The sequence below is a fragment of the Telmatherina bonti genome (genome assembly GCF_933228915.1).
Source record: "Telmatherina bonti genome assembly, chromosome: 14".
NCBI classification, from domain to species: Eukaryota; Metazoa; Chordata; class Actinopteri; order Atheriniformes; family Telmatherinidae; genus Telmatherina; species Telmatherina bonti.
Genome location: NC_136612.1, coordinates 27,224,314 through 27,247,636, shown reverse-complemented (window position 1 = coordinate 27,247,636; position 23,323 = coordinate 27,224,314). Strand labels below are relative to the sequence as shown.

At 39.8% G+C, this 23,323-nt stretch overlaps 1 protein-coding gene across 3 annotated transcripts; it reads right to left on the bottom strand.

Annotated features, from left to right (window-relative positions):
* Positions 1-1,365: 1,365 nt before the first annotated feature.
* ttyh3a (tweety family member 3a) lies at positions 1,366-23,183 on the bottom strand. 3 transcript variants are annotated; one of them, XM_079252819.1, is made up of 15 exons: positions 22,782-23,183; positions 22,283-22,453; positions 19,542-19,714; positions 16,400-16,511; positions 16,024-16,244; positions 15,041-15,136; positions 14,573-14,645; positions 13,715-13,790; positions 10,841-10,896; positions 10,092-10,184; positions 9,243-9,335; positions 8,447-8,583; positions 7,091-7,264; positions 6,630-6,705; positions 1,366-3,272 (listed from the first exon to the last, which is right to left on the bottom strand). In XM_079252819.1, the coding sequence occupies exons 2-15, from the start codon at positions 22,406-22,408 to the stop codon at positions 3,201-3,203; spliced, it is 1,578 nt and encodes a 525-aa protein (XP_079108945.1). In that variant the 5' UTR covers positions 22,409-22,453; positions 22,782-23,183; the 3' UTR covers positions 1,366-3,200. The 3 variants fall into 3 exon arrangements, with proteins under 3 accessions (XP_079108945.1, XP_079108946.1, XP_079108947.1); XM_079252820.1 differs by having other exon boundaries at positions 22,929-23,183; XM_079252821.1 differs by having other exon boundaries at positions 23,091-23,166.
* Positions 23,184-23,323: the final 140 nt, after the last annotated feature.

The following is a 23,323-nucleotide window of genomic DNA, read 5'->3' as shown; positions in this document are numbered from 1 at the left end:
TCCACATGAGAAGTTTCTGTTTTGGAGAGGGACAGCAGCTGGCTGGCGGCATGAAGGAAGTTGAGAAAGCCAGACTGGTGGCCTGGCTTTGACACTGACCTCCCGCCTGCTGTCGACTCAGTGAGGTCACCGTCACACAAAGCTGCCTTTTTCATCAGCATCAACTCCATCAGTTTTCCCTGCAGAAAGAAATACCAACATGCACCGTTCTGCAGAAGGAGGTGACGTATATTATTAACTTGATAACCTTGTGAGTAAACTTAAGAAAATACTGCTTTTTTTTTTTTAAATTAGAAAAAGTAAAACTGGACCAGGACAAAGATACATTTTTTCCTTAAATGTTTTGTATCTCTGGTTAACCGCACAATTTATGTGGATTTCATCTTCACTTCTCAAAGTACTTCGTCTTACACAATTTTCCACCATTATCATCTTTTTTTATTAGATGTAGCAGCTGTTAAAGCATCCTGCAATTACAGAGCAGTATTATGAGTCATTCAGAGATCATTTTGTGCCCACCAGATGAAGTTCAGTCCAGTTTCCAGTTTTTAAACTGTCTTTGCTCTGAAAACAGCTGCATGTAGTGACTGAAAATGACGTTTTGTTTGTGATGTATATAAGTCAGAAAAGTTAAACAATATCCTGAACCTGAAATGACTCTTCATGTCATTGTGTGATCCTGCGATAGACTGCGGACCAGTCCAGAACAGACCCTGCCTCTCACCTACAAGTCCTCAATCCTGCATTGGAATAAGTAGAAACAGAAAATGAACTGGTGGACGATTATGTTTGGAAAATCAGATGGATTTCTGTCAGTAACTTTGCCTTGAAAGCTATTTTAGTTTGCTTTTAAAAAGAAACCTGATTACAACACAGCCAACATAAAACATCTTCTCTTGGATAGAAATATGTGGTTTGAGGAAGGACAAAAGAAGCCATCTATATCAGAGTAAAGAATCTTTCATATACTGGAGGGCCACCACCAAGACATCACTTCTCCTGCATTTATCCCAAGGAATAAATGCAGGAGATAGGACACCTATTCACACCTTGCCTCATGTGAATCTATGAGCAAAAGTCCCTTTAAGTAGTCTCATAAAATACACAAGTGAAATTTCCCACCTGGTCCAGCAAAACTGAAGCAGCTCATCTGGATGAGAGTAAAACATCTTCAAGAGATCAAACCCAGCCCAGCTGACTTGATTGGATGCTGTGGTCTGGATGAAGGAAAATGCTGCATACATTAAACAATGAGCATCACCTCCGTTGTAAAAGGGGAAAACAAGAGTGCAGCTCTGCTGCTACCTAGTGTTTGTTGCTTGCTAAGCTTTGTTGAAATACATGAAAGATGCTGCACTTGGGTTAAAGTTTCCTTTTATTTCAAAACAGCATTCAACTCAATGTCACCACAGCGTTTACATGTACACATTACAAAATCATGTATAAAAAAAGATCACATCTACAGTGATTTCTTTTCCAACAAAAAGAAAACAGGAAAACCTTTTAATCTATTTAAATTTCACATTAATTTAGCAGCACATTGCATGTGCCCATTCTACCTTACAAGAAAAAAAAATCTAAGCAAAACCAATCGAACTGAAGCTTAAAATTGTGATAAGCGTTTGACAAATGAAAAATGTCAATTTCTGAAGTTTTAATTGCATTTAATTCCACATGTAATTATAATCTGTACATCGTCATTGCATCACAAAGATAAAATACCTTCTACCTGAAAAAACAGAGACTGCATCGGTGTAGTAATGTTCAAGAAAGCATAAATGAAAAAGCCACAGCCGCTGAGGTGCTGTCCACTCAAGTAAAGACATTTAAAAAGATACAGATAGTAAAAGAGTTGTGCTTAACTTTGTTGGCACAGTCTCCACGTCGCCTCTTGTACTGGTCACAGAGCACATCAAAGAGAAGCAAGCTGAGGCGGCGGAGGTACAAACATCTCACTCCACGTATGAAGGTTCGTCATGCTTCCACAGAAAAAGTTAAGAGAGTTTCTTCTTTTTATACAAAGAGCAGAGTTGTCACAATCCCTTCACAGCATCCACTCGCCTCCTATGTCTACATAAATGCTAAAACACATTTGGGAGACACTGCATTGCCAATGCAGAACGTTTCTTTTGGAGGTTGTCTAAGAAATGTTTATTTAAATGTAAATATGGATTAAAACTCCTGTTGGGATCGTCACTGCCAGGCAGAGTAAAATGGCAAGTTTGTTCTCTGTTAAAGCATATGAAGCATTACAGGACAGAGGAAGTGTTAGGAGCAGTTAGATGAAGACGGGGTACTGCAAATTACTGTAAAATATGTGTGTGTGTGTGTGTGTGTACAGATCACACAATCCTGATAAACCATCACCTGTAGTTAAAAAAAACAAAACAAAAAAAAAAACAAGAAAGTTCCAGTCATATAAAATATAACCTCACCACAGGTTCATTAAATTGCTCATCTTTGCCTAAATCCAACCATCCGTCAGGTTCACAGCTTCACAAAAGAAGATCACTGCTGTGGAAGTGGGGCTCATAAAAAAGGAAATACTAGTGTCCCAGGAAGAATCAGAGAAAAAACAACCTTATGTGCAAAACTAAAATAAAACTGGTCCCAGACATCAGATTTAAGACAAAAGTGTTGTGTATGCGCCATATACAGTAAAGTCATGATTAATCTGCTTCTTAAGCTCCACAAAGGATAAGGAGTCCTGAAAAATCGCAGCTTTCATCTTAACATCAATCTATACTAAAACCCCGTTTGATCCATGCTGGGTGTGTTGTGTCAGAATATATTTATGCTCAAGGAGAGAAGAAAATGGAGTATTCCTCCTCTGTAAAGACAGAGTATGGTACAGTACTTTACAAAACAGCCAGTGTTATTCTATAAGCACTTCTTCAACATGACAGTACTGCTCATGGTGAATAAAAACAGGAAAGAAGGGGAAAGGTCCAGGCTCCGCCTCATCAGTTCAGCCTCAGCACCAGGGATGGTTTGTGGTGTAGTAAACAAAGGAAACTGGAGTAGTAGCGTCTCCACTCCTGAATCATGAGATGTCCAATGTTTCTGCTTCAACCAACCGAAAAGCAAATTTAGCTCAAATAAAGCAAGACTGTAAAAGCAGGCGACAGAATGAAAGGATTGATGCACCGAAGGAGAGTTCAGAGACGTCAGTGCTGCAGACTAGATGAGTTGAGCTGCATCTAATGTTCAGGAGGGGTGTTGGGATTTGCTCGGCTGTTGGCCAGGTACTTCGCTCGCATGCTGGAGGTGTACTGTGAAGAGAACCAAAGGAAAGCATGTCATCATTACGCTCCTCATCTCAAACTGCAAACAGAAGACACAGCAAATAAGAATTAATAAAAAAAAACACGTAGAAAATGCTTCACAATAAATTCCATGTAGGATTTTTTCATTATCTGGAAGGTGCAGGTTGTTGGAACAAACAAAAAAAAAAAAAAAGAAAGAAGAAAAAAGCAGACCTGCAGTGCTTTGTTGAACGAAGAATAAATCCGTTCTGCTAAATTAAACATCAAAAGCAACAGAGAAGCGTAAAAATCTGCGAGTTGGACACGGACAACAAAGCACTACAGAGCGCAATTCATTCAAGGAGATCAGAGAAAATCCTACACAGATTACATTTCAGACGAGTTACTCCAGAGTGCTGGAATCTACAGGGATATTCAATGATCCAAACACAGAAACATCACAGAAACGGCTAAAGGAGACAAAGACATTAGAGTACAAGGAGCGGTATGAATGCAAAGCTGCTGCAGCTTCATTGATGTCCCTTCCTTGTGCACGCCGCCGGGGCCAGACATTCATTTGCATTTAGGATGCATTCATGCATTTGGGGAATACAGGTGACACAAGCACAACAGGGCTGCATTTCACTCCGCTGGAAACACTCAGTTCTCTTGGTTGCAGTTTGTTTCCGGCTGTTATCATCCTTCAGGGTCATTCTGTGGGCTCATAACACCATCGCCTGTCATGTTTGACAAAAATCTGCATCATCTAAAAAAGGTGGGAGTACTTTGTAATAGTTTTGTGTACACCACCATATCTACAGACAGTAGTACCAGAAAGAAAAATCTGCTTTATAGACTTTAAGGTAACTGTGTAATATTTTACTTGCAACTCCCATGATGAGTTCATTCTCAAACCCAAGAATCAGGAAGAAGCGGATCCACGTGATCAGCTTCATAATTTGATGCTTTAGTGTCACAATGAGCCTGAGCTCAGTGTTACAGCTGCACATGTTCCTCCCAATACATCCGTGGTATAAGGAGGGGAGGGGGGGAGGCAAACATGCAGCCCAGGTCCACAGGAAACAAACATCAGGTGAGACACTAGGTGGGACATTTAGCAGGATCCAGGACAAAGAAGGGGATGGGAAAGGTGTGGAGGAGGGGAGGCTCTGTCAGCCCCAGTAGGAACTAAATAAAGGGTCACTAGAGCCAGGAGTTTGGAATGTGGTACAGAGGAGGGTCAGGCCAGCAGGTGGAAGAGGCGGGCATGTTTTGTACCTGTTAGCATAGCAGATGAGGTTACCAAAACGATCTCGAACTCTCCGAGGGCTTTAACTGCCAGCAGTGACCGCTGTTACTGTCCGCGGCAGTCAAATACAACTGTATGGATTTGCAGAAACAAAAAGAACGACAAAAAGAGAGTATAGAGAAGATGCACAAAGCAGTGTCGAGGTCCAAGCAGACACACAGACACCAAGGAGAGCAGGATCTCTAGTGGAGGTTCAGGCTGGATGGGTCAGGATGGGAAAACTGAAGCTGGCTCCTGACACAAACACCAACATTGTTGTTCAATAAGCTTTTACTAGGAAAGAAATGGAACCCTGAGCACCGAATGGATGCTTCAGCCCTCACATGTTCATCTGATTCAGTTCATACAGACAAACTGCACCACATACATGTTTGTTTGTAAACGTCAGTCATAGCAACAGTAGCCGTTCATGTTCTCGTTCAAACCAATGCGGTTTTTTATCGTCTCCTTCTGTAAAAAGTGAAAACCCAAACAAAGAAACTGCAAGAGATTCAGTCTGGCACCTCAACCATGACTAAGGCTGGACATCACCACTAACGTCTTACATAGATTCACAGCAGCCTGACTTGATCTGATTCGCTTCAATATATTCATTTACAGACATTTATGCAACAATAATTTATCTTAAATATTAAAGACATGCTCTGATAAATATTTTAGAAAAACGCTAAATCTGATCTCTGGCGGTAATGAGATAATTTAATATTCTGATATGATGCACTTCTCAAATACATTAAATATTTGACAGTTCATTGTCTACATTTATCAGTCCATTATCAGATTCATTTAAGAGCACCTACGTACGGTGCTCTTAAATGAATCTGGTAGTGCTCCGTGGTGATGCGACTTACTGAATGTTTTGAAAAAAAAAATGACAGTATTTGTTTAACATAGCAGAGCCCACTGCCTTCGCGTTAGCTGCCTATTTGAGAGGTAATAAGCTGCTATATGTTTGACGGGTGAATATAATCTAATGTCAAATGAAAAAAATTCAGAAAGTATTCCTGTGAGAAAAGCTGATTTTGGGAAATAAAGTGCAGTGTCACAACTGTGAACATAACCCACCAAAAACCACTTATTGTCCATGTTTATGAGGTTTCTGATAGTTTGGCCACCCTGCATTCAGAATGTTTAATCATCTGGTGTTAGGAAACAAAGTCACTAAAAGCGGTGTATTTATGCAAAGATCTCGCCAACCACAGGCAAATCAGGCTAGAGTAGCATCTCTGTCACATCAAAAGGAAATTCATCAAGAAAGAAAAAAGATACAATTTAAAAAAACTAATTTGTGAGTTTTCTGTGAATCAATCCTGGAAGAATTACATTTTAATAACCCAATAAATCCATGTTTAAATAGATTATTTTAACAGCTCTTTCTAGGACTGCTGTGATGTATAGGAAGAAGATTCATTGATCAATAATTATTTATGCAAATATTTGTTATATTACCTGAGTCAGGTTTTCACTGTGTTGATGGCATGTTAAAATTTTATCAATGTATGAAGAAATGATCATACTGACATTTCAGAGAGTCACAAGATGACAAACCCCCTTTTGTAACTAAATAGCAGCTTTATATGTTTTTAGGGGACTTTTATACCAGAAACTTCTTGATCTAACTGAGAACCTTTGAAGAAACCAAAATTGGTGACTTCCGTTTCTAAAAGATCTGATTGGCCAAACAGACACGGCAGATGTTTCATGTTAATCACCACTTTTCCACAAGACAAAGTTTTAGCTGCCACAAGAATTTTATCAAGCTGGAGTTGGAAAATTAGTTTTTTAATTTAAGAAACAAAGCTAAATTTTGAATAAAAGAAAGTATTTTTGATGGAGATCTACACAAATCTGTCAGTGGAGGCACACCTGTTATGCTACAGTGGAGACAGGTGTAGTTCTGTTTTCAGCCTATTTTCATGTTTTCCAATTTAAATCCAACTTAACGACTACGATAAAATAATGATGCTCCAATTGTGCAACCAGTTTCCTCCCCATTGGGAAGAAATTATTTTAGGAAAGACTAAAAGTTTCTAGTTTTTATTTATTTTTTTATAAACAGGACATGCTACACTTACCGAGGGAGGAGGAGACTCTCGTCCTATCAGAGGCGTGTTTTCACAGCGAGAGTTCTGGAAGTTGGAGTTCTGAGCCCTGTCGAGTAAAAACACAGACAGATGAAACACCAACACCTCCTCACATTTACAGTCACCTTTGCAGACATAAAATAACAGTTAGCATGCATGAAACTCTCCAGTTACCAAGACTTCCCTTCCCCCAGCTTCCCTGCCTTGAACTCCAGGGAGTTTTGGGTTTCACAGGCATCACAGCTGGAAAGCAACAGCTGCATCTGCTGCACACAACATGACTTTCTTATGCAGAGCTAAGCTTGTCTCTGGGGGGAGATAAACTTACCACTGAAAACACGGGGAATCCAATATCCACTTCATTTAGCAGAAGCTCTTGTAAAAATAAATATCTAAAACTTCTGCTTTTCACATAAGTGTTAAACGAAAAAGTTGTACAACTGGTGTCTTACATGTACTCGGTGACAGGTGCGTTGCTGACGGTGTGGGCCGTGGCCGGGATGGAGGTCTCGCTGCCGTAGCTGCTGCCACAACTGTACAGGCTGGGCATGTGGACCCGGTACAGGTTGTCATGGTTTTGTCTTCCCCCGTGACTCAGAGACTCGATTTCACTGTCGTCATCGCTCCTGAAAATACCGCACAATGCCATAAAACCACCACTAGAGGGAACCTCGCTCCCATCTCACTGATGACAAAGGAACATAAAAAAAATTCCCACACGGTCACATTTTTTTCCATTTCATCACTGCCTCAGAGACAGGGAGCCATATGAGTTTTGGAGAAAATCAGAATGACTTTTCCTCTGACCCTCACAGAGCTGAGCATGCTCGTGTTATTGGTTAATTTACAAAAAAATTCGCTCTGATTGCGTCATCAGTAAAAAACATTTTCACAGTGAAACATTTCCTCGCCAGACAAAAAGTGATTGCTTCTTTTCAAACAATGAAGCTCAGCAGTGCATGCTAGATGACAATAATTCACCCAGCAGGGTCTGCCAAAACAGTCATAACACTGACATCATGGAGCCTGTCTCCCTCTAGTGTACATGGAGTCAACGGGCTGATTGCCAGTATTCCCAGTCCAGAAGATCACAGAATCTTAACAAGAGCATTTCACAATTTAGAAAGTACTCCAGCTATTAAAGTAATAATAAACTTTTATATGAAGTATGAATCTTGACTGTTTCCCATTTGGAGCTGTAATTCCAGATAAATAATTAGCTTGAAAGCAGCATTTCGACAGTAATATTGGACTAGCTTATAAGGGACCAGTGGAAGCACTCGCTTTGTGATGAGAATCTCCAGCTGATCAAACTGATGAACATGCCGGCTCCCCAGTGACAAACAGGGATTGGTTAATTATGTGGAGTTGCTCAGCTGACAGCTGTTCCTGGGAAATCACTTTCTTATCAACCATTCTGCAGACCTTGTCTGCTGTTAAAAACACAAAGAAATCTGATTGTTTTCACTCTTCGGCAGCAGAAAAACACACCTTTTCAGGCGCAACGTGGGACAATTAGAACAGAAACAAGAAGTAATCTGTTTGAGGAAGCAGTTTGAGCCCTCTGGGCTTGTCCAAGTGGTAAACAAGCACTTTTTGGTGTCGTTTTATTCCAGTGCCGAATACAAAAACATGTAAGCTTGAAAACATATTGTAAAAGCATTAACAATTAATGGCTTCTCTCTTGAATTATTTCTCACCGTATATACTGTCCCTGAGTATAAATCTGGCTTGAAAGCTTTTGAACTGACCTCATATGCAATTGTGAGATGAAGGCTGCGTACTGCAGGGAGTTATGAATGTCTTACCGCTTGCCTCGCCACGTGTGCGGCACACTGCACACAATAGAGCTGAACATGAGAGCTGTGACGAAGGAGAAGAGAACGAGGTAGATGAGGCCTTCCAGGCCGTCATAGCACAGCCCTGTCATGGCCTGGACATAGTCCTGCAAAACGGAGATGAAGGAGGTACAAACAGATCAGTCTACATGCAAACAGATGAAAGAAAGCACAAAATAAAAGTAGTGTTCACTGGGATTTCTATTTTATTCCAGGTAAAAATGAAATGACTACTCATCATTTTGACTCAGAAGCACATCATCATTATTATGATTGAGAATCTGCATTGTACAGGCGCTGCATTGCCTCAAAATATCTTCTATTCCTCTGGAGATACTAATGTATGGGAAGAAAATGTGCTGTGATAATGAAGTAGATGTTTGAAAAGGCAAGCAGAGCAGGAAGCAACAGAGAAGTGCAACTCAGACATGTGCACTTGGAATTTGGACTTGACCGGGTAACAATCCTTCAAAGCAAAGCCACTGCCAAGTACTTTTTATTCTGCCAGCTTCCTAAGTGCCCGAATCAGCTGGATGGACAAGTGCGCACACAAAAGGAAGGGAAATGTTATCTACAGTGACAGGTGTGTGAGCTCTACAAGCATAAAAGAAGGGCCGTTTTATACAGCTTAGCTGCACTTATAGAATGTCACAACAAATCAGGCGCCATGTCCTTTAAAAAAAAAAAAAAAAAAAAAAAAGAAAATCCCATAATAAGCAACAGTGCAGTAACAGTGTCTCAGTTCGTAGGTCGTCTTCTTGCTCACCATGTGCAGGCTGCGGCAGTCTACCAGAGCAGTGAGCTGATGAAGGCTGATCTCTGTGGTGTTTAGAATACCCTGGATCTCTTCCAGATTTCCCTGGAAATAAGTAAAGGAAAGGACAACACTGAAGGAGTTCTGCTGAAAAACTTGGAAATGTTACTGCTTCTTTTATGTGCTTGGATTTAGATGAACACACATACAGACACACTTAATTATATACAGTTAGTACAAATTAAACTACGGTAGGTGACATTTTTCTGCTCCTGACTATTAGAAGGTGAAGCGCTGTGAACACAGCTACATAAATGAACCAACACAAAAGTGTCATTTATTCACTCATTATCCATTCCAGGCACATTGATCAGGGATGAGTCTTCTATAAATATGCAGCAGCGCACTGAGCTGAAAAGCAGATTTTAATGTATGATAACTTTAATGGTCTCCGTTTTTCACATAGTCAACATTTCAGCTCTGGCTAAATATACATGAGATTGCCTGATTTAAAAAAAAAGTTCCAACAACCTCAGCAAATTTCTCTGTGTGGGTATGTGAAGAGAAATATGCCCCTCAGTGTTCCCAGTGTCAGCTCTCATTTATGCTCCTGTCAACACAGTGTAAGGACCAGCACCGGACAATACCGCAGTGTTGTATGGACGAGAGCCAGAGAAAGCCTAATGCCACTAAATGGACATAATGCTGGTCCCAGGTGGGCTGTCAGCAGATCTTTATGTGCACAGGTGCAGGTCACTTCTTTGCACGTCAGTCAGGTCTCTTTTAATGGGATGTTCTGTCATCACAAACCGTTCCAGCTACAATGTCATGCTGCTTTTCTCCCAAGCGATTGACACACACCTTGGTTTGTTCATATTCTCTGGTGGCGGATCGCAGCAACTCAGACACGTCGTCCTGCATCTCCACCAAGGCTTTGTGGCTCCCGGAAAGCATCTAAACAAAAAGCAAGCAATAATACTGTGGCAAACCAGTACATTCAAAGTATCTCCATACCTTACAAGAGGCCTACGATGACTGTTTCATATGGATGACTTGTGAATATTATATGTATGTATATATATATATATATATATATATATATATATATATATATATATATATATATATATATATATATTTTTTTTTTTTTTTTTTTTTTTTCCCCCCCTTTTCTCTTTTTTTCCTTTTACATTTTAACCAACAATAGATTCCTTGACTTCAACAGCACTCAAAAGTTTTAATTTATTAATGTGGTTTGAAACACAGCCATAGTCCATTAGAAGAAAAAGCAGCCTCACAGTTAAAAGTGGCGTTCCACCTTTATACATCTCATGTCTAACACATGAGACTGCAATAGGCTCATGCTATCAGCACGGACACACAGGAAAAGCTGCTCTGCATCAGTTTTCCTGCTCTGAATGGAAAGTATTGTAATATGCCATAGGAAAAAAATATTTCTTGGAGGCAGTGGGAAGGACTCACAATACTCACATTCTTATCAATTACTATCAACTTGTTTGAATAAATTTATTAAAAGAATTTTAAAAATGTATACAGAAAATAAAAACCAAAATATATCCAAGAACAGAAGTAGTTATTTTGCAACCAACCTGCTGAAAGGGGTTAGTCTGCTCCAAACTGCAACTAAGGTAGTACTGCAGGGTATCTGAGGGTCAGACAAGAGGAATTGAAAGAAATGGGTTAAGAAAGTTTAGGTTTGCATCTCTTTAAAAAGAAGTAATCTGACTCAGTGTCTGTGTATGACATGTTACAGTCCCTGAAGGTCAAAATGCTTGTTTTATCATAACCTCAAGAGAGGGTAAAATGATCAACTATTCACTTAGAAAATAACTTAGAAGCATTCACAGGAAAAAAAAAATCAAAATCAGGAAAAGTTTCATTTTTTTCTTCTGAACCTGAAAGGAGCCAAAGATCTGGCAGATCACTGTGTTAATGGACCAAAATAATAACGTGCATGTTCAAAAACTAACGAAGTTCAGAAAAATGTCTGAAACCAGCTGTCAGCTGTGCCTAGTGATTGGTGAGACTGAGGCTGAAAGCTCAAGAAGAACAAAAGGTAAAATCAATTCCTGTGAAGCAGAATGAAATTTAGGTAACACTTCTCTTAGGTTTCTGGAGAAAGAATTGCATATTTTACACATTATTAGATAACAGTTCTTATGTTACTGCAGTAAAATGTTTTACAAGATACTAAAAATGTGTCTCAAGTAATCCTGAGTTCAGATGCGAGATGCGCCAAAAGTACTGAGTACACACATGTGGTAACAGCCCAAATGAATTCTCTTAATGCATTAAAGCATCTTTAAACATAAAAACCAACACATTACAGCCAATGAGAGGCTTAGCTCTAACCCTTACTTCACATAGGCTCCTGGAAAACACCACAAAGCTCAGTTACATCACCTCCGAGCTTACTGTTACATTACAAACTAAACCTGTATGCAGCTCATAATACACCATTAAGATTGAGTTAAGGCTTCGGACTTTCGCCGTTGCCGCCCACTTCAGTTTGCTTGAACTCATACCAGCGAGGAGGACTCGAGGAGAAATACTTTATGCATGACTGAATGTCTCAAAAATACAGCAATGTGCAAAAATACAAGCTGTGAGAACACCACCGCCGACCTGACACATGCTGTTAGTGACGTCCAAACTCACTGCTGAGTCAGGAGCTTTTTATTCCCCTCGCACAGATGAGCATGAGAAGAGGGTTTCCGGCTCAGAAGAGAACATATCATGCAAGCTGCTTTCGGTCTAGTTCCCACAAATACACCCACAAACACTGATATCAGGAAGAGCAGATTTCCTGATGTCTGTGGAAGGAGCTACTGGTGCCGCATCAAAGGGCCAGGACACAATGTTTGTATCGCTTGTGCTTTTATCAAATAAAAACACATTCCTTTGCCACATCCCATGTGGTAAAAAGTAAAACTGCTCGAGGTCAATATTTAGCAAAGAAACCTGGGACTGATGAGCAAGAAGCATGTTGTTGTTCTGATAAATGATCAGACTAATTGGACAGAGATCATCTCACCAGGCTGGACACCGTTTCAGCTGCTGGAGCTCTGGACACATTTCTCTGAAAGCACTTTTGTTTTTTCCAGACATTGTAGCAAACAGATGTTGACTGAATGAGGAATGATCACGAAGGAGACTAATTTCTTCCAAAACCTCTTGTGAACGGATCAGTCGCTTTAAGTGTCGACAGCTGCGAGGTTTAAAAGTGTTGTGAATTGTGTTATGTGGAAATATCCTACAGCTCATCCTGGTCAGGGTAGCAGTCGCTTATTGAAACCAATATTCAACATTGAGAAATGAGTTTGGCTGCAATAGCACAAATTACCAAGCTAAGCAGCTGCATATCTGGCGTGAATGTGTAGAAAAGAGAAAGCAGAGGAATGAAAACTACAAGAGGGTTGTTAAAATGATACATGTTCAAGTAAATACAACGGCGATCTGGGAGAGGAAGCAATAAATCCCGTGTTGTAATAACACACTTGTGTTGGCTAAAGGTTTGTCTGGTGCCATTTCAGGAAGGCAACAGTTAGAAAAGTGAAAATAAACACAAAAGCTGACTTTTAAAAGGCTGAAGGAAGGAAAAGCGGGGAAAGATAATGTCTTGTAGTCTGTTGCAAAGTTGCCAAAAGAACAACGAAAAAGATTTTTGTTCTCTTGAGAGTTCATATGTTTCAAGAAGGAAGCAGACCTGAAAATCACCCACACTGCATGAGCAGCATCAGCCTCAGGGGTGATTTAAAAAAAAAAAAAACAAAAAAAAAAACAGCATTAAGGATGAATCATGATACACATCAGCGGATTCAGTAAGTCAGTGCTCATTGTTCAGAATAACTGTACAGCTCAGCATGTACAGATGTCCTCATTTTTGCTGTCTAATCTACAGATGTAACCATATTCTAGAGAAGAGGGCGTAAAAACACTAAAGAAGACATTAAATAGGAAGCATCCAGAGACCAGTTCCTACTTTCAATCAACATTTTTTTCTCCAAGGACTGAAGATGGTTGCAGAAAATATACAATGTTCTCTGATCTTCTCTCCTTCACACACACTGCTTCACACGGGCACAAACCCAAGGCACTTTTGTTCTTTGCCTTCTTACATACATCCTATCATTGGACAGATTGGGCAATTACTAAAATGAGATGCGTTCGAGGCTTCTGTACTGCTTAGAAAGGGAGCCCATTGCCCCCCCGCCCCTGACCTTGCTGCAGATGTGGCAGTAATTTTACAGGCTTTTTATGGGCCATGCACAGAAACAAGACAAACCCTTTGGCAAGTCGTCTCACTGCGGCACAACAATCACACCATTGAGACCACGAGTGGGGGCGAGATCAGAGAAATTCATGTCCAGTTTAATTTGAAATAGTTTATATTTATATTCTGGATGAGCAGGCTGTTTTTTTCCTTTATACAAATGAATGAAACGTATCTGCAGGAATCATACCTTGATTGATGACGCCATACCGATTCACCACTTGGGTAACATATGTGTCGGGGGCAACACAAAGGTCACTGGAGCTCTAAAAAAAACAAAAAACCAAAACAAAACAAAACAAAAAACACATAACAAAACAAGAAAATAAAGATTGTTAATGGAAAGAAAGCCCATCTGGTGTGACATTCCCACTCATATAACCAAGCATTTGATGTGCCATTAAAGGAGTCTCACAAATGTGGAACTCGGTCTCAATCTCTGCTAAGTGCAACCACTCATACACACACACGCACACGCAGAGAAAGATATAAGAAAAGTCACAGTGAAGATATCATGAATTCATCTGCAGACGAGGAAATCCTTTTATCTTATTTATTTATTTCTCTTCTTTTATTTGTATGAGTGGAGGTTAGCATTCATCAGCCTTTTTCTGGAAAGTCTACTTAATGTTTGTTCAAATGAAGTGATACAAATAATATGAAAAAAAAAAAAAACTAGATTCAAGACGCTGTGTTCAGTATTTAGTAACCAAATGTGCCATCTTCCCTCTCTTCAATAGTGTGCCTCATGATTAGGCTCGACTCATTTGTCCTGAGGACTTCTTGTGACAAGGCGGAGACAAGAAAATCAAATGAAGCTCTTGAATGCAGCCTAACCTGTATTAGATGTGACAATTAGGTTTTATAATCATAAATTATTGTAGTTTCAAATCACAAAAAGATATTTTAATATCTTCACAGTTAATCATTAAATTGGTAGTATTTGTCTGCATGAAAAAAGAAAAAAAAAAACATTATTGAGATTCCATGCAATGAAGAAGGAAGCTCTACGTGAAAAAGAGGAGTATGCTGTGTTGCAGACACTTACAGCAGAGACAGCCAACTCCATCCCCAAGGAGACCCAGCTGACGATAAGCGCTACTACACCAAACAAGCAAACCCTGTAGAGAGGAAAAGGGGCTCAAAAGTACCCTTAAACAGCAGTAACATTAATGTTTAAAACCGCACTATAATATAGTCAGTATAAGAGAGACTTAATGAAAACAAGGTTAAGATGTTGATGACACTGGACTGCATCCTGGTTGTTCAAGTAGCAGACAACTATTGAGCGGTTTAAAAACAGATTAGTATACACCTGACCTGATCTTCAAGTAAAACAAGGTGTAACTGGGCTGAAAATCCATGGAGTGTGAATTTATACAAACAAAACTGCCATGATGAAACAGTCCTGATCAGCTGGGGCCTTTTGGTACATTAAGCACCATTAAGCTTTACTGATTTTTGAGCAGAGAGGCTTTTCCATCTGGTTTTGCCATCAACTCGCGATGAGACTCACCCTATAAGAGTTCCCTTGGAGTTGCGAATGAGGCCTAACAGCACCAGTAGGCAGATGAGGACATCGAACAGTAGCAGGACTATGTAGCCCAGCCACCTGTGAAGACAGATGACATTCAGAAGAAATCCCCCAGAGCAGTACAACAAATAATCTGTCAGTTCTTTTCATTCTTATAAAGAGATCTACAATGATAAGTATTTCACATTATAAACTCTCAGTTTGAGTTTTTTCTTTTCTAAGAAGCTAAAAAAAAAATCTATTTACACTCCACTGGATGGTCTACATAATCATTTTTCAGTCAGTCACAATGTGGCCTAGAGGGACTCACATAAGACGGTTTATACTATATGAGCATGTATGTTTTTCTTTCTCTTTATCTCTCTTTCTCTATGAGGTGTTTTCTCTTCTTTCTCTTTCCCTTTCAGTCTTTCTTCTATCTGCTCTGGTCCAGTCCAGCAGTCCAAACTCTGCATTGCAATCAATTATGCAAAATAAATAGAAAAATAAAATAAAAATTCAGAAAATAAAGGGGATCATTATACCAGTAAAGCTCCCCTTGGCAAAGTAAATATGCTCAGCAGAACACAGCATCCAGACCATCATTCTGCTTGCTTAAATGCTGGATGAGACATAAAAAAAAAACCCAAAAAACCTATTTATTCTGATAAAATAAGAAACTCAAGTTTGACATTATAAAAAAAAAAATATTCTGAACTTTTTATTACTTTCCTTCTCTCATGTGCTGTTTATACTTTTGACTCCACAACTGTGTGGAACACAGCAGACTCAGTCAACAGTGTCCCTAAGACTAAACATTATATGAACACAAAGATGAAGAGTCAGCCAAGTATTCACAAGGCTGCAAATTAATAACCTAACATGTGTGTGCATGTTAAGTTCAATTTTAAAAAGCTCATACTTTTTTTTTTTTTTTTTTTTAAAAACACTGTGCATCATTGCCATGACCAGTGTTACAGTCTTACCTGTACCAGTCAAAAAACTCAATCTTAATAGCCAAATCTTCCAGGGAGATGTCGGTGTTGTCCCAGAAGGGAATCTCCACCATCTGTCTGACCAGCTCATCCAGCTGGCCCTGCAGCTTTTGGATGATTGACAGGTAGTCCGCATGCCCCGCGTACTGGGCCTCAAGCTGTTGCAGATTGTCATCTACTGTCTGGTTCAGTGACGACGTGCTGTCGTTTACCTTGAGCCAAAACAGGGACAGACAAGGTCATGATGAAGCTCAGAGAAGAAAAAAGGGAGATCTACAAACAGAGCTCTAATGAGGGCAGGGAGCCACACGGCAGAAGGGCCATGAATTATTAAACATTTCGGTATGATTTGCCCTCCTGGTCTTACCAGTTTCTGCACTCCAGTGATTGTGCGGTTAGCATGGCGGAGGGAATACGTCAGCCGATTCACTCCATCACAAGTCTCGCCGTTTCCATAGAAACCGACAGCTATGCCAGCGCTGTGGGGGAGACAAAAGGAAGGGAGGGGAGACAGGCTGGTGAGGAGGAGGGATTAGCTAAAAAAGACAGAGAAGAGACCGAGTGAAGGGGACAGCCAGGCAGGGAGAGGGGTGTGTGAACTCTGTTTTAACCCTGTCGCTTCAGACCCCAGTCAACAGGCTCCTTTCAGCTGCAGCAGAAAGACTCCATACAGAACCATGGCAACACAGAGGAATGGGCTAGCTATGCCCCCAAACCCCGCACTACGGCTGACAAAGGCTGTACTGAGGAAGAAGATCTGCCTTCATTTGCTCTGACAGGTCTGGAGTTGCAGATAAACAGCTCTGGCAAATGCATGGGCAACAAATTATTTGAGGAAAAAAAAAAAAATTATATATATATATATATACACACACACATGCATATATATTTACAAATATTTGTTTACAATTCATACCAACTTATCACCGAGGAGTACAATTTAGTCTCTCCAAAATAACATTGCTTTGTATTTACTGTATATATTAGTGACATAAAATAAACTGCCCTTCTATCAGAGTACTGATCTCTCATACTGCATCTCAGCTCTGAGTATTTCTGGTATCCTCCAACCTATGCCACTCGTTCCACAAGTTGCATTTCATTAAGTGGAATGATGTTAAGCGAAACACTTTGGGCGAGTTCTGGCCATGTTCTTCTGACACTCCTCAGTAGATAAGTGAGTTTTCCCTCTTCCTGGAGAGCAGCTAATCTTTTCCTCTCACACTCTGCAGTGTGAAAAAAGTGGGAACAGACCCAAATTCACAGCAGAAACAAAAGAAAACCCCTGCTGTGACATGAACTTATACAAACTTTTCACCTTTTCTCAATACCTGCATAATAATTGAGAAGACAAAAAATAAACAATATAATATTGTGATAATCCCATTAACCAGTACTTTGTGCAGTGATGCTGGGCACCTCACTGAACAAAGGATAAAAGTAGGGCTGCAGCTAATGATTATTTAAATATTTGAATAATCTGTAAATAATTTTTTCAATTAGTTCTGTTCTGCCACACCCAGCATCTGTGTTTCCAGTTGACACAGCTCTTTTTACAGGCTCCAGGTTGTTTCACCCCACTCTCATCATATGAATATCACTCTGATTCCCAGTGAGTCACAACAAAATGTCCTTTAGTAAGTTAAAAGAGCGACTCCTGAACCAGTAGAATATTAAATTTAAGCGTAACAGCTTACTACTAATTTATTTTGAAACATTCAAACTTAGCTATAGTGTCATATCCAAGCTGTACAGAATTTGCCTCAAAAGGGAAACAAAATTAATCAATATTTCAACATCTCAATTTTTGTAGAATTGCAGTGAAATGATTATTTACATCTTGAAAAAGCCTGTTTTGTAAGGTAAACAAAGGCCAGAATTCCTAAATCCAAACAGTGATCCAGATCACCACCAAATCACTTATTTCTTTTTCACATTTCCAACTTCTGAAAATTTCATGAATATCTATCCATAACTTTTTGAGTTATCTTGAACACAGACAAACAGATAAACACCGGCAAAAATATAACCTCTTAGGCAGAGGTAACAACAGCACATCACTACTGGCTAACTTTGCCATCTGGAAGGCTGGAAACCATGACGCCGGGGTGCTTTCTTTTCAGATGCTCATGCATGACTGTCGTGGTGTAGTGGTATGCCAACTCTGTGTGGCAAACGACACACTTCACCTGTTTGACATTTTTTTTTAGCGTGAAATATCCCCAAACATTGGAAATAAGTTGGGCCACCATCAGTTTGTTCTTCGTTGTTTAAACAATGACGCTGCACAAAATGAAAATACTGCCCCCAGCACTTCCTGTGGTGCTTTTCGTCGTTTGCTTGGTGTTTAAAGTTCTTATACTGTCGGAAAAGCTGTGGTTGGTAAATGGCGTTAAGTTGCCTGGCAAAGTGTTTTATTAGCTAAGCCGTTACGGGCATTTATAACGCCACGCGTTCGACAATGAAATTTCGCATCGATGAATTTTCATTGTCGACAAATCATTGCAGCCTTAGATGAAATCAAAATAAACAAAAAAACCTCAGCAAAGTCTGATCTCTTAAACTTGCTTTTTTACTGCTGCTGCGAAACCGTTAGTGTGTGGCTTCAAACACACACACGGATACAGTGTTTGTAATGCAGTACTTGTACTCATCAGGTCCCTGAGCTCTTTGTGCAACTCTGAATCGACTGCAATGACTCTCCAGCGGCCCATCAGTGAGAGGAGAAAAACAGGAAACAAGTGCCATGTTCAAGGACAGAAAACATGACCAGATGGTAAATTCTCACACCAACTTTAATAAGTAAAAATAACGTCAAATAGAAAACGGATGTCAATCTGCATTGTGGCGTGTTGACAGGTAAATATGCAGTACTAATGTATATCCAAGACAGAAATTTCTGTAAAATCTGCTACATCAGTGTGCAATGATGGGACATTTTTAGGTACTATACTTTTACTTTATACCATTTAGAAGACAACTGGATGAAACGTGTGTCTGTTGTGATACCAGGAAAAAAAACAACAACCAGTAAATTGATGCGGCCTTTGCTAACTGGCTCCATAGCTTAAATATGCCTGTGCTTGTCAATACAGGAAGCATATTGATGCAGTCTTGTGTTTTGGTTGTAGGACAACTTGAGGCATGGCAAAAATTGAGAAAATACTGAGGAGAAAGACACAAACCTGCAAAACCCAAACACTAGGGACTTTTTTTTTTTTAAAATGTATGCCTACAACATTTATCATATCTGTGTTTGTGTGTTTAACACCATGAATGATGTAATTTTATGACAAATCCAGATAATGGTTGTATTTTCTATCTCATCTCTAAGATAAGTCTGTCTTCACTTTGACTTCCGAAAAAGAAAAACAAACAAAACACTTCAGATTTTAAAGTACGATGGCCAAGCACTACATGAAAAAACAAAACATCTAGACCTAACTATGCTTGATAACGTGAAATCATGGCCTGAATCCCTCAACTGCAGTCAAAGGTTTGAGACTCACCTGCACACAAGCGTTGCGATGATGACACACCAGGCGGTGCAGCAGCAGTCGGCATTGGGCTGCTCGTCTTCTTCTTTGTTTCGCCGGCAGCAAAGCCAAATGGAGTAGAAGAGCAGGAACAGAAGGTCAAGAGCCAGACAGGCAAGCGCCACACCTCCTATCAGCAGGATGGACTGATGGAGAGAGGAAGAAAGTTATGGAAACTTAATAGCTGTTAATTGTTCCCTTTCCAATGATAACAGTGATGCTGGGCTTTTAGAACATCCAACAGAGAGACATTGTGGGTAACGTCAAATATTCCACTCCAAATATACTGAGGCTTCATATGCATGTTGTGTTACAACCAATTATCTTACTTTGGAACTTGCATAGAGCTGAGAGTAGCTGTACTCATGTGATCCAACTTTTCCTTGCATATGAAAATAATATATGAAGGTGCTTAATAGATTTTTTGATGAAGCACAAAGCATCTTGTCTAATTACAAAACACACATCTCATTTTGTACTGACCCCTTAAAACAAACAAATTAAAGTGACTTCTTCCTAACACAGAGCAATAAATGAGATTAAAAACTCATTTGTTCGATATAAAACACCCATTATTCAACAACTGCTGTCATTACACTTCAAAGCTCTCAGTGGAGTGATGTACAGCGATTAGTTAAACCACTCAGCCAACAGCAATACTTCGTACAGTATGTAGGTCACACAGAAGGCCTCTGTGCTCACTGTATACTCCTGAGGATTCATGGCTGAGGCAGCTTCCTATCCACTTTTATTTAGTAAAAATTCGGTGCTCCATTTCTTCAGGTTTCTCACAGTGAACGATACAGTCTGATGGCCAGTTCATTTCAGCATTAAAGCTCAATAGGAATGCCTTAAATAAGAGCCTTCAAACAGCAGTGATGCTATTCCTGTGTCCACTGTGACACAGTACTGACAGACTGGCTGATCAAACACAGTTGGATGACTTGGCTCTTGCGTGCTGCTCTGCATATTTCAGCCAGGAGCAAAAAAAAAGACTCCTGATGCATTGTAACTTGGATGCATCACTGACATACTTTAACATGCCAGTTACTGAAGGTTGCATCATCAAGATGTAGCCTCACCGTAAGCACCACTAACAGCCCGACCATCTGGACTAGTCTAGACCTCAACTTAAGCCTGCAGGGAGTGCTGCATTAACAATAATTAGTAGCCTGTCATCAAAATAGGTTAATGATTATGGTTTAGAAGATGGCACAATGATGAACCTTTTGTGCATCTTTAGATAAATCTGTGTCAAGAGACAGGTAGCAGGCTATAAAAGATGGATTAAAAGTATGTTTAAAAATAATACACAATATTAAAACTTCTTATTCGGTAAGACATCTTTCACTCTACTAAAAAGAGCTACATAACCTTGAGTTATCCAATTTATCAGAACTTGACTTAAAACTCCAATATTCTAACACTTTTTTTTAAGAGTGTAGACACCCACATCTCTGGATCCACGAGATGCATTTTCACACATTAAATTGAATATCATTTCCAAATGTGCACACCCATACAAGAACCAGCATGCTACCAGAAACCACTGACGCAGTTTTGGACTTCCTGCTTCTAAGGAACCATGGCTCACTTCTCCATTTATTGTAAAGCCCTCCTCCAGATACAAAGCTTTTTTTTTTTTTAATCTTCTGACTAAAACTCTTAAAAAAGTGCCAACATCTTATATAAGCATGGTTTGTTCTATTGCCCCTATGTTGCACCTACTCAGAGCCTCTTAGGTCTTACAAAAAAACAAACTAAAACCATACGGAGAATTTGTGGATAATGTTAAAGGCAAAATAATTGCAAACACCCTCGCTTGCAAGGAAATCTAATAGCACTTGAACTGGTTGTTTCCACAGAATTTCAATCATAAGAACCAATTTCTGACTTTGATGCAGTAAAACCAAAAACAAAGAAGACGATGTAAACAAATGTGACCCAGACAATGAACTTTTCAGGCTGTTTTGACACACTAGATAATTGTAATGCATTTAAAAAAAAAATAAAGATCACTCTACTGGAATAATAATCTGCACACCAGTCAAATTAAATGAAGCAGGTAATCCAAACATGCCAAAACAGCCATTTCAACAAGAAAATGGTACGTCAGCTGACCTGAACTTGTAAGACGCTATTTATTAGGGACCGACCGTGTGAACAAATGCCATGCTGATCTCCCCTCCCCCAAGTGTTAGCTGCTTAACAGGCTGTGCAGACTCCCAGGTTGACCTTTGCCACCAGTTGAAAAGCTTTAATCTGAAGAGTTATTTCAGTAAAACCATTTTTTTTTTGGCAAATAGAGTACTGATGCTCTTTATGTGGTGTAACAAATACTAGACAGGACTGCATCTGAAGGAAAATAATAACAACGGAAATGGCTGCTTGGGTTAGTTTTAGGTAGCTCGGATCTTACACCACACAGTGCCAGCTGGCAAAGAGTCTGGAAAAAGGTCAAGACACGGATAGAACAGCTATACGCAGATGGTGACATGGATCAAAAGGTAATGAGAAGAAACAGGTGCAGACAGGTCATCTGTTACCAATAAAGGCAATGATCTTTAATTCCAAGTTGCAGCTGTGTCACAGAATAACCTGTTCATGATGCTGCTCATGTAAGTCATAACTAAAATCAGTAGCAACCATTAGATGCCATGATAAATTCAGGTTGACATAATTAGTTAATCTCAGTGTCTTCAGTTCAAAATTACCTGTTGATATGTCCAGTCTTCAGGTTGGAAATCACTGCTTGTTTGCTCGAACTTCAAGTTGAAGTGGGGCAGTCTGTGTAGCAAGTTCACCCACCATGGTGGAGAGTAGTTTACCACTGCAGCCATGCTGAGTAGAAGTCAGTGAGATCTACCCAAACAAGGATGCTCCAACTGTAAACAGAAATGGAAATCCACTTCATACAGCATGTCTGTATCTGACATGTCAAGACAAACACAACAAACAGTGAAGATATAGCATAAGCAGCTAGCCAGCTTTAGAGAAACTAGTACGCACCTAACTTTAAGAGCCAGTTTCGGTTATGAAATAAATTGTAAAGATTAAAAACAAACAGTGAGCAATACTACATTTAAAAGCTGACGAAACTATATAGTTAAATTCTGAAATTGCCATCAAAAGCAAAAGAAAACGAAAGCCTGCTAACTTGATAACATACATTTTGCTAGTACATCGTTACCCTTAATTAAAGGAGCTAGTTACCTTGTTAACCGGACGAGTTAACTGATGCTAATGCCGTGTTGTTAGCGCAGATCCTGCTTAAATATAAGCTGTAAACTCCAGAGCCTAGTGGCCCATTTAACATGTACTTTAAAAAACAGTCTGCACTTCAAAGCTAGTTTCACCCACAATGTAGATGAGCTAGCGTTAGCCGGGTTAGCTGGTGGTTAATTATGTCCGCTGAGAGTCGGGCTCTTAGGCGTGTAGAGAAGAAGAAGTCTCTTTTGTTCCACTTGACATTCTGGTCTGCGCCTTGTTACATCCTGGCTTGTTCATGTGCTAGTTTCTCACTTCCTCTCTTCCGGTCTTCTTCTACAACAGCTCAAATCCTCCACCCCGGCTGAGTCCTCCATCCAGTTAGGGCTTGGAAAGGAGAAGACTGGAGCCCACACCGCGACTGTTCACGACAGTCACCCAGCTGGCAGTTTAGCCAGCCCCGGCCCAAACATAGCCCAAATTATCCGTATTAGCATGAAAATAACCCAATAGCGCCACCAAGTGGTGGAATTGTATAAAGCTAATGT

What these genes read in the sequence shown, in the direction of transcription:
- ttyh3a (XM_079252819.1), bottom strand. Translation starts at nt 22,408, where the DNA reads ATGGCTGCAGTGGTAAACTACTCTCCACCATGGTGGGTGAACTTGCTA. An exon ending in GAGAATATGAACAAACCAAG is followed by an intron (nt 9,336 to 10,091) that starts GTGTGTGTCAAT and finishes ACTTATTTCCAG; the next exon opens with GGAAATCTGGAAGAGATCCA. An exon ending in GCACCTGTCACCGAGTACAT is followed by an intron (nt 6,706 to 7,090) that starts GTAAGACACCAG and finishes TTTACTCGACAG; the next exon opens with GGCTCAGAACTCCAACTTCC.